Raw genomic sequence first — 10,315 nt, forward strand, 5'->3', positions numbered from 1 at the left:
ACATATATGAAATATATATATATTGTGGGCTTGCAGTTGCATCATAGGCGTCGGTGCCTTACTTTGTGTCCTTATGGGATGTTTAGTACTAGTATTGATTGAATGTTGTGTATAATGATGGGATGGTTGAGCAGGAAATTGGATATTTCAAAATTGATTATTAATATTATTTTTCCTGTGCAACTAGGATGTCTGATTAGTACGCTGTAGGGGATGTAGGCGTGTATTGATGAGGTATGGGTCGTACAGAATATATTTATTTGCATATCATGTGACTTCATTTCTGAAGTTTGAAACCAATAACCTAACTGGGTATATCCATAAGAAGTTATATACACAGCTAAGTGGATGGTAGTATGTCTATTTGTGTTCGGTTTAACAATATAGAGAGGCAAGTGTGGGGAGAGACTGGGTCACTACTTGTCCACAGGCGTCGAATGAGAGAACGTAGAGTATTATCCGTTAGGATACTTGGAACATGCTTGTGTTGTGACAAAGAGGAATCAGGAAATAGCATTGCTAAGGATATCGATGCGTTTGCTGCTACAAATTCTGGACGGGACAGGTATGTTGAATAAAAGAAGACAACGGTACGAAAGAAAGTAGAGACAAATTGGACAAAGAGGAAGAAAGCAAAAGATCAGAATAATAGAGGTAGAAAGAAAACAGCTCAAAGAAAGAGGGAATACAATGAGGGCATCAATCATAACACATACTTCAAGTGCCATCACTTTCCTGGCTCCAAGCTAGGAACAATCACAGGCCCATACTTGACCACAGCGCCAAATGTCCCATCGCCCTGCACCATATAGTCCACCGCAAGGTTCAACTTCCCACTTCCTTGGCCTGGATGGCCGTACATCGTGTTGACGACATCCGGATCGTAGGCAACAATAGCAACATAGTTTCGACGACCAATCAGCTTCCGGTGTTCACGAGGCTGTCCGGTAACATCAGACTGGAACAGCTCCAGCATGTCTTCCTTAGTATCGGTAGGCTTCGAGGGAGTCGAGCGCTGACCGTTAGCTGGGACATATAGGGGTTTGTTGCTACCATGGAGAAGCTTGATGACATATGACGGTGGAGGGTTGTTAACCACTGGTGACGATATGAGTTGATACATGGTTTTATGGTTGGAGGGGAACGACGGATCATGCACGAGTCCAGCACCACAGGCGTTGACGGCGCCCGAAAGGAAAGTCATGCGGAGCGACTTTTGATGGGCAATGCCCTGGAGGGTGCGAATAAGATAGGTTCGTTCGAGATCCTATCCATGCGGTTAGTCCAGCGACTGTGATTGTGCACCGATAGTAAATATAGCATGAGGTTACACGTACCTTGGACTCATGGGTCCACTGATCACGCAACTCATCTAAAAGGTCAAGTTCACCGAAAGGGCTGAGGATTCCGCCCATCAGACCGGTTTTGCCCACAGCCCGTTTGACCGAGTCGAACCCTGACCCAACCATGCCCTTGGCTCCGACTACACCGGCCACAGAGCTAGTGACTTTTCCAAGGGCATTATATGCCCCTGTGACTGCCCTCTTCCCCGTAGCGACGGTGTGTGCGATGTGTTCAGCTGTCTCCAGGCGCGGGTAGATAATTGGCACTGAAAGCATCCACAAGCAATGCTGCACGGTTGGGGGTAACATGGCAACCTTGGGGAAGATCCCCTGATACGTGGGTCCAGCAACAACCTGGTGAGGATTGCGCTCTGAGCGACAGTCAAGACCGACGGCGACAACAGCGGGCCCCAGGTATTTGACAAAATGCCAACCAGTGCCGGTGATGGTGAACAGATCGACGTCGCTCTGAGAATTACGGAGCAGATCCAGTGTGGTATGGTGCTGAAACAACAGATACATCTCTATGCCTACTCGTCCAATATTCTTGAACATATTGGAGAACTGCATGTGCTCTGGGTAGGAACCAAATCCGTCGAAGCTAGCCTCATTAGCATGGGCTCCTGTCTTTGGGGGCAAGGCACAGACTTACATATCATGATCATCGATCTGGCAAACATAAGGGATCTGAGCAAAGGCTTCTCTAAGATAGGGCTGATCAAAATGGCTCGTATAATAGTGAAAGTAAGCATGAGAGACGTCCTCTTCGTGGGCAGTTGTCCATGGCGTCTTCTTCCGGATTTCCTTCCCACTGAGTGCAAGCCATTGTTTGAGGCATGGAACCTCCTTCCACATCCGATCGGCGTAGATCTGGCCTCCTAGACACAGCTGGGTATGGAATCCTCCAATCTCATTATGCTTCTGCATGATGTCTTTCCACATGAAGCCTACACCACCGAGGCGAGATCTCTCGTTGGCATTCACATTCATAGAGAAATCGTTTCCCGAAGTGGTGATGAAGCGCCAACCAGTCTCGTATCGTCCCGCAACTAGAAATTCGTAGCGTGTGCAACCAAGATGTGAGGTGATAGCGTAAGTCCATTTGGCAGGTCCGGCCTCTTCCATACGTAAATCTATTTCGTACCTGTAGAAGGTCCATCGCTGATGAACCGCAATTGGCATGGCTTTAAGCTGACGTGGATTCGGAGACAGATCGACACTCTGGTGAATATGAATGGTGGGAGGCTGTGCGGCATCTGTCACCAAGAGAATGGAGCCTAGCCAGATGCCACGCTCTACGTCCATGTTTGTGTAGCGGAGATAGGGGCCAAAATAGACCCCATTTGTAGGAGCAACCTTGTACATATCGATCCCACTGATTGGAGGGGGCCCCGTAGTGAACCCTGACACAATTGGGGACTGTAAACTCTCAAATCCTGGAGTCAAGGGAAGACCAGGAGATGCCAAGGGTTTACCGAATGTTGATAAAGCGGGCGATGCCAGAGGATGGCTGCTATATACGCTGCCTACCGGGGATAGCGGGGTGTCGTTGAGATTCAGAGGAGTCGGACCCTTGGGGAACTCCCACTGTGTGGACTGAGTCGGGAGGTGGATATAGTAGTATTGACCCGAATTGGGATCGAGATGAGCGATCCAACCTTCTGGTAGCGGTGGAGGTGAGGATGGTGCCACAGATGGCGTTGGTAGATTGCTAACGATGGTCTGCTGCACGATCGCATGATTCCCATTCTGAACTGGAGTTTGAGCGACATTCGGAGGAGAGTATCTCGACTCTTGTGGCTGCGGTTGCATCTGAGGTGGGGGTGACTGCTTCGGCTGCGGCTGCGGCTGCGGCTGCTGTTGCTGCCTTGATTCATTTGCAAATGCTGGGTGATCATGGGCCGACACGAACGGACCAGTGGCCATTGCAGCACCGTTTGCATCATTGGCTTCTTTGGCACCGTTTGCCGGTCCAGCGGTCGCGGGGTGTCCAGTTGACGAACTGGGCTGACTCGTCGATACTGGAGCACGCTGCTTCTCATTCGGATAACCCTGCGATACTACGGGTCCTGGGACACTCGAGTAGGCCGGAGGAGGGGAGGAGCTTATGCGCATTCTTTCCAGATCTTGTTCTAGTGCATTCGGAGGAATCCTGGTGGGTTGAGACGCTGGCTGGGGCTGCACTGACGCCCCTGCAGGCATAGGAGGCGTGGAACTTGTCGGAGGGTTACCTTCGGAAACGACCTCAGCACCTTGATAGACAGTGGGTGGCCCATGTGGCTGGCTTCCTGGCTGCTCCGTCGGGGTCCATGGCCTTGGGACCGGTGGAGTTGGCTGTTGAATTCTGGGCTGCTGGCCGGCATATTGCTCAGCTCTTCTCTGGGCAGCAGCACTCTGAGACTGAAGCCCTGCTAATGTCGATGTTCCCGCAATCCCCGAGGCGGCATACCGCGCCTCAATATCAGACGTCGCATGCTGCCCTGGCTCAACCACCGGGGTTTCTGGAGGCGGCGGAGAGCCGCGTTGAGCACGGGTCGTCGAGTTTGACGCTGTTGAGCTTATTCGGTTGATAGCATTGTTTGGCGGCTGTAGATTGTGTGCTGCTGCCGGTTTGTTTGAAGCTTGGGGAGGTGGATAATACTGTTGGCGGTGGTCTGGGTACCCGGCCGACTGGGACTGAATGTTTGGAGCTGGAGCTGGGGCTGGAGCTGCCAGGCCCGGCATGCGCTGATGAAGTCGCGAAAATAGACCTTCGCGGTCCGGAGAGTCCCCTGCGGGGGATTCGGGCAATGGTTTCGGGACATTGCCTCGTCGCTCAGCTAGGGTGGCCTGCTTGGGCTCACGCAGCCGCAGAGATGCCATATAATCGGAAGTCTGAGATATGCCGGAGCCAGCCGACATATTGCTAGGAACCGTGGGGGAGTCTCCCAGAGCAGCTCCACCGTGAGATACTGGACTAGAGCCACTCGAACCTGAGCCACGAACATGCTGGGGTCTCTGCCTATCGTCGGGATAGGGCAGAGGGGCGCTATGCGCCGACGCGGGGGAAGGGGTTTCTCGCTTGCCAATGCGCAGCGGTTCAATGACGGGCGAATCGGCCTGCGGTTGCCCCGATGCAGTATTCAGGAAGAGCTCCTCCTGGGAGCGAAAACCCTGACGGCTTGCGCTGGGACGACTCATGCTGTCCTAGGTCTTTGCTGAATAGATTAGAGATCAGTAGAACGGAAGATAGCTAGAAAAGAGATGTAAAGATTAGCCTTCTCGAACGAGCAAGAGCGCCCATCCAAGAACGAATGAATGCGACCAGACGAAAAGACGAGGGAAAGTAGAAGGAAGAGAGGAGGGAAAAGGAACAGGAGATAGAGAGGGAAATGCGGGGGAAGGGACAAACGGACTGGAAGTCACTGGTTCTAGTAAGAGAAATGCCGTATGCCGGGGGGGTGTCAACGACTGTCGCTCATTCTTCGTCGTTCTTGAAGCTAACCAAAGGACCAACTTGCAATGCAGAGAGAAATGAGAGAAAGAGGAACAAGGAAGGAAAGAAAGCAGGAGGCAGCGAGATTCCTCTTGGGCAAAGCTGGTGGCTCGACAGATTAGCCGCCGAGGGGGATGCTGGCGGGCGCATCATTGGCTCAGCGCAAAGGCCCCAACGGTGCATGAGGGGCAGCTCTCCGCGAATAATCAGTCGGAAATGGTTGATCTCCTCCTTCACGGTGCTGCAGATTTGACCTTCCCTAAACCATGCGATACCCTAGGGTTGCATGTGGCTGCTACTAGCACGAGGTCTGGCTGTGTGTCGCTTTTCCAACTGCCGGTGGGGACCCTGAGATATACTTAGTAGTCAGTAATTAGTAGTAAGTATCTAGACGGTTTGTCTCCTCCCCGAGCATCGGGATCGGCCCGCCGCGGTACCTTAATAAACAACTAAGTAACATAGTCCGGATGTGGATCAACGTGCCCACTATGATGAAAAGCATGGGTCGTAATCCCATCTGGTCATGGTTGATTTATTATTATTATCATCCTGACTTCGTTCACTTCGTTAAGTCCTATCAAAAATGTAAAAAAAAAAGGCGCTGGCGTATACGGGCCCCGTCTATATCCGCAATCCAAACCAACTCGAAAAAAAAATATATATATATATCCCAAGCTGAGAGTAATCATGCCCAAATCCTACAACTCCAGCTCCAAAGTCCCCCGAGAGAACTCGCAAACTTATGCCGAAATGAATCAACCGTAGTTGACTAAAGGTCGCCCATGCTCGGCCAGCACCTCCGCCCAGTCGACCTCCAGCGCATGGCCTCCACGCTGAGAATGCTGGATTTGCCGTTCAAAAAATACCTGCAACATCTGACATGTTGTAGCCGAATTATACCCAATTTCGCCCTCCTCTAGGTTGGATAGTAGCTCCAAGGCCATCATTTTCAGCCCACTTGTTGGAGCCACAGCGCCCGCCAGGAATATGGGAAAGGCAATGAATCGCCGGTCTCCTGCTCGCCCCTTCTCCACGATCCCTGATACGATCTGTAAGATTCGCATCGCGTGGTGGTGAATCTCCTCGTCTGAGGCAGCCTCAGACTCCAATCGCTGTCCTGCCCAGAGACTGGTCGAGGAGAAGAGCAGGCTGGTGTGATACAGAATAGCAAGCTAGATGGTACAGCCGTTAACACCACGCGCCCGGGTGAAGCGAAAGGGACTGACTAACCGGCTGCAACAGACTCTGCGACTGTTCTGAAAGACTAATTTGATTCTGGTACAAGTACCCAACCTCCTGCTGGCCCCATAGCCTTATGAACACATCACGTACCTCCCTTAGTTCCTGTCGCCGCGAGCCCAAGTAGTTGTTTAGGTAAGACTCTTTGGCATCCCGCGTCTCAACGGCGAGGAGTCCTATTCGGATGGCTAATGTAAAGGTGTCGTAATATAATCGCATGATCAGAGGTAAGCTGTTATCAGCGTGTGAATATTCCGAGTCACTGGGCCCAACTGCACAACACAGCGACTGCAAGTCTAGTAGCAGCTGATTGTCGAGAACGGCGCGGACAAACTCCCCCGTGCCTGCACCGCTGAACAGCGCATATAGATCCACGTGGCATACCCACCAAGCGATGCAAGGGAATCGTTCAGCCCCCGGAATTGATTGCCGCAGCAAGGCCAAATGAAGCAGCCGAGAGACGTGATGTGACCAAAGGTTTGAACCACCGGGGTTGGCGGCCACAACCTAGCGAATTCAGCGCTAAACCCACGTGATTTGTACGCAACGCCTTAGGCGCGAGCATGAGGAGGAAAGGGATGGTCCGAAAGACTCACCTCATAAACAAGCATCAGAAAATGTGTCAGATACAGAGCATCGGACAAGAGGTCTTCATTGCAGAGACTACCATGGGAAAGAGCGGCAACCCGATCGTAGTAATATGAGGCATCGATGTGATGGCCACCCCCGTGGCGAACCAGACTGAGAGCGGATAGAGCCATCATTGTATGGTATAGCTAGAACATTTAGAGATTAGATTCCATACAAATTTATCCGACCCCCAAAATGGCAAGCATTACGCACAGGAGGGAAGTTTGACGCTTCACGTTCAAACACAGTCGCATCCAGACCGTTGATATTGAAAAGGCCAGTGCATGGAAGGAGCTGGAAACACACGAACTGACGAAAATGTTCGAGAAGAAGCATTTGAGAATAATTGGGTTCGGCGCTTTCCTGTATATGCTGTACACCGGTGGCCGGATAGTCCGGGATCAATTCCGATACCGAAGGTGCAGATAATGAGAAGCTTCCCTGGTCTGATTCAGGTGATTGAGGGGTACTTCTCCTGTCTGGGTAAAAGTGTCTTCGTGCAGACTTGAAGCTCTTCAATACAACGACATTTGGTCCATGGACCCAATTGTCATCTTCGATCGGGGGATTACTGCCACTAGTGTTTTCGAGCAGAGCATCGTTCCCAGAATCTTGTTCAGAGTCCGCGTCTGCATACTCAGGCAGTTGAGAGAAACTCTCTGGGATGGCGATCACATGGTAAGTTCCAGGTACCGCTGCTTGCGCCTTTCTCTCACGCTCTTCATCTGATGTGAGTTTCGCGAAGGGCGGGAGTAAGTCGCATGTAGCTGGAGGCACGCTAGTTTTCCACGAAGTGACTGTCGCTGAGACGAAAAACCATGAATTTATTAGACACAATCCAAGGGTAAAAGAGGGTTACGGCTGCTCACGGTCCCAAACCACGTTTCCCGCGGTCCTAACATCCGGCATGCGCTCCCTTACGCGACGGGTATCATCTCGAAAGCACAATCGTGGTTGGTAGTCACAGACATGGCCCAGACGAGCACATTGCTGGATCGGATCAGGTCAGCATGGAACAGCGCAGCGCTCACATGGGCTCTGGATGAAGCACATTACACTGAGGGTGAACTTCGTCGCACTTGACTGAATTACGAGTTAGTAAGTATATCGTCGCATTGGAGCAGGCTGAAAGAAAGGCCCTTGCAGAGACGTGACTGTCTCTTCGGGAAACTCAAGCACTCACCTTTGCGGCTCTACTTCCAAATAAGGCAAAACAAGTTAGCATCTCGCTGTACGGAACGTCGGATACCACAGCATTTGCTTCTGACACGGGAGGATGGGCTCACTCTACACGTCCTAGGAGGGTAAGATGATATTAGAGATACCCACAGAACGGGAAATGAAGGCTTTTTTTCCCGCGCCAGCGGACATACCAGCAACCAGTTCGGGAACGGGGTGGGAAGCGCAGTCGGTGCTGGCGGACCGAAACCTTCTTGGGCGTCGGAGGGTCCAGGCCGGCGCTGGGGCTCACCAGACAACTCTTGGGGGCAATGATAGGCAATCTTAGAGGCTGCTTCCTGGAAGTCCGACCAGAACGGGTTGTCATCGATATACTGACGGCTGCCATGGAACAAGTCGCTTTTAGGGCTAACGCTGGGAATGACGCATCAACAAGAGATGTCTGGATGGTGACGGGAGCGTAGGCACCCATACTCTATAGGCTTCCTAGACTATATAACGTGTGGAGTCTATGGGAGATTGAGAAAGAAGAAAGAGCAACTGAGTGCATCAAAAGGAAGAAGAAAGTATAAGAAAAAGAGGTTGAAAAATAAGTGGAGGGAGGATGCCAGTCGGGTGACTATAGATGAAGAGAAACGACCATGTTCGGTAAGTTAAGAGGCAAATGGGCTGGGGGCCACGGATGAAGATAAACGAAATCGGAAGTAGTGTCGTTTATGCATCCTTAAAAGGGATTATCTATAGGGTGGAGCGAATAATGGAGGCTGAAAAAAAAAACGATGGGGGGAAAAAGGGAAAAAAATAGGTAAAAAAAAAGTCTAAAGAGAAAGAAGAGAAGGGGAAAAAAAACGGGAACGAAAGATAGGAGTGGGAATCTGGAGTCTGGAGTCTGGAGTCTGCAGAGCTGTCCAGAAAAGTAATAGTTCGTGAGGAGGGTGAGAGAAAGGGAAAGATAGGATCAGGTACAAGACGGAGCTGATGCAGAAACGCCATGGAAAAAATAAAAATAAAAATAAAATGGAATAAAAGAGGCGTTCTCAAGATCATCAGCCAGCCCTGTCCACAGTGGCGGTTCCGATGGGATTAGACAGGGTGAAAGGCGAACTGCGAACAGGCGAATGGAGAGGCAGCAGCCCAACTGCCACCTTGACGCGAATGGCGTGTTTGTCTGTGGGTGATCCAGGGAGAACTGAGGTAAAAGGGAGAGGGGAAACAAACCCCCGGGATGGATGTGGTTAGGCCCGTATCTTAGGCGAAGAGACTTGGTTCCAATGAAGGCCCTAGGATACAGAATCTACTAAGTACTAAGGAAGTAGTACTCGACTATCCTAGACCATGGATTGCAGATGCCAACCATGTGGCAGCGAGGGTAAAAAGAAAGAAGATTTGAAATAAAGCCCGCTGGGGCCGAGAGAAGAGGACCAGACCAGTCATGCTAGCCAGAGCAAAGTTGCTACCAAGGATGCTGATGGGACGATGCTTTTTCTTCCTCAACTTTGAGGGTCAACATCTCCTTTCTGGCATCCAATTAGGTCCAGGAACCTTTCAAGTGGAGTAGTACTAACCATGATCTACTTCATGACACACATGTCTCGCAGCTTGTCTTCTGTTTACGATTAATTGATTGATTGATCGATACGTTCCCTCCGTGAGCACTGGGCAGGCTATAGTCGCGACCTGAATATAGACCAGGGCCCACGGTTCAGGCTGGATTTTGGGGGAGGGGAAAGGCGTCAGGTGAGTTCGGCCACGCCGATATATACGGGGGGCCGTGAACGAGTCATGATGGCTCTGTCTCATCTGGTCAGGTTTGGGTCGGTATCGGACGATGCATCCACTTTGAGACTCGCGAAGCCACGATGGGTGCAAGCTCCGGACTGGAATTGGAGCATCTAACCCAATCCTTGGTAGGTTCACGTCATATTTTTCGAGGCCGAGCCACGCTGGGTGGCTGCCAGAAGGATGCTAGCCAGACAAATGGATGTATCTATATTCAAAGAGTGGCAGTTGAGAAAAGTGGGAAGAGCTGAAAGCGCATCCACCCAACCTTACCAACCTTAATGGCGGGGGAGGAAGTAGTTAGTAGTATGTACTTACTAACTACTTTGTAGATAGTTCCCCCTTGGCTTGGTCTTGATCCGTCGGATGGATGGATGGACGGCTTTCAATGCCGGCTAGGAAGTTACTACTACTTCCTAGTAACTTACATTACGCGATGAGAAGGCGTACAGGCCACGTAACAACCGGCGTATGTTCGGTCTACATACAGCAGATATTACCATGAATTACCAAGCTGCGTCTGTACCAATAGCCGGTGCTAACCCAGATGAGTCTAGCCTTGCTCTGCTAGACGCGCCTGGGCCAATCTAGATTCCTCGGGCTTGCCCGCAACCACGCTCAGTTGCTGCGAATTGAAAGCAAACAAGATCCCCCCGTCACCGCTTCCTCT

The 10,315-nt window shown here is 51.0% G+C and overlaps 2 protein-coding genes across 2 annotated transcripts; both read right to left on the bottom strand.

The window, feature by feature from the left end:
- Positions 1-727: 727 nt before the first annotated feature.
- AtWU_00029 (WW domain protein) lies at positions 728-4,523 on the bottom strand (the record flags this gene model as incomplete). The annotated part of the gene is made up of 3 exons (XM_035495145.1): positions 728-1,267; positions 1,338-1,944; positions 1,996-4,523. 3 exons carry the CDS (start codon positions 4,521-4,523, stop codon positions 728-730), a joined length of 3,675 nt encoding a protein of 1,224 aa, XP_035351038.1.
- Positions 4,524-5,573: 1,050 nt separating this feature from the next.
- Positions 5,574-8,338, bottom strand: AtWU_00030 (Zn(II)2Cys6 transcription factor; the record flags this gene model as incomplete). The annotated part of the gene is made up of 9 exons (XM_035495146.1): positions 5,574-5,990; positions 6,049-6,564; positions 6,654-6,833; positions 6,901-7,490; positions 7,557-7,677; positions 7,739-7,770; positions 7,871-7,880; positions 7,974-7,983; positions 8,061-8,338. The coding sequence occupies 9 exons, from the start codon at positions 8,336-8,338 to the stop codon at positions 5,574-5,576; spliced, it is 2,154 nt and encodes a 717-aa protein (XP_035351039.1).
- Positions 8,339-10,315: the final 1,977 nt, after the last annotated feature.

The sequence above is a fragment of the Aspergillus tubingensis genome (assembly GCF_013340325.1).
Source record: "Aspergillus tubingensis WU-2223L DNA, scaffold_1, whole genome shotgun sequence".
In the NCBI taxonomy this organism is placed as follows: Eukaryota; Fungi; Ascomycota; class Eurotiomycetes; order Eurotiales; family Aspergillaceae; genus Aspergillus; species Aspergillus tubingensis.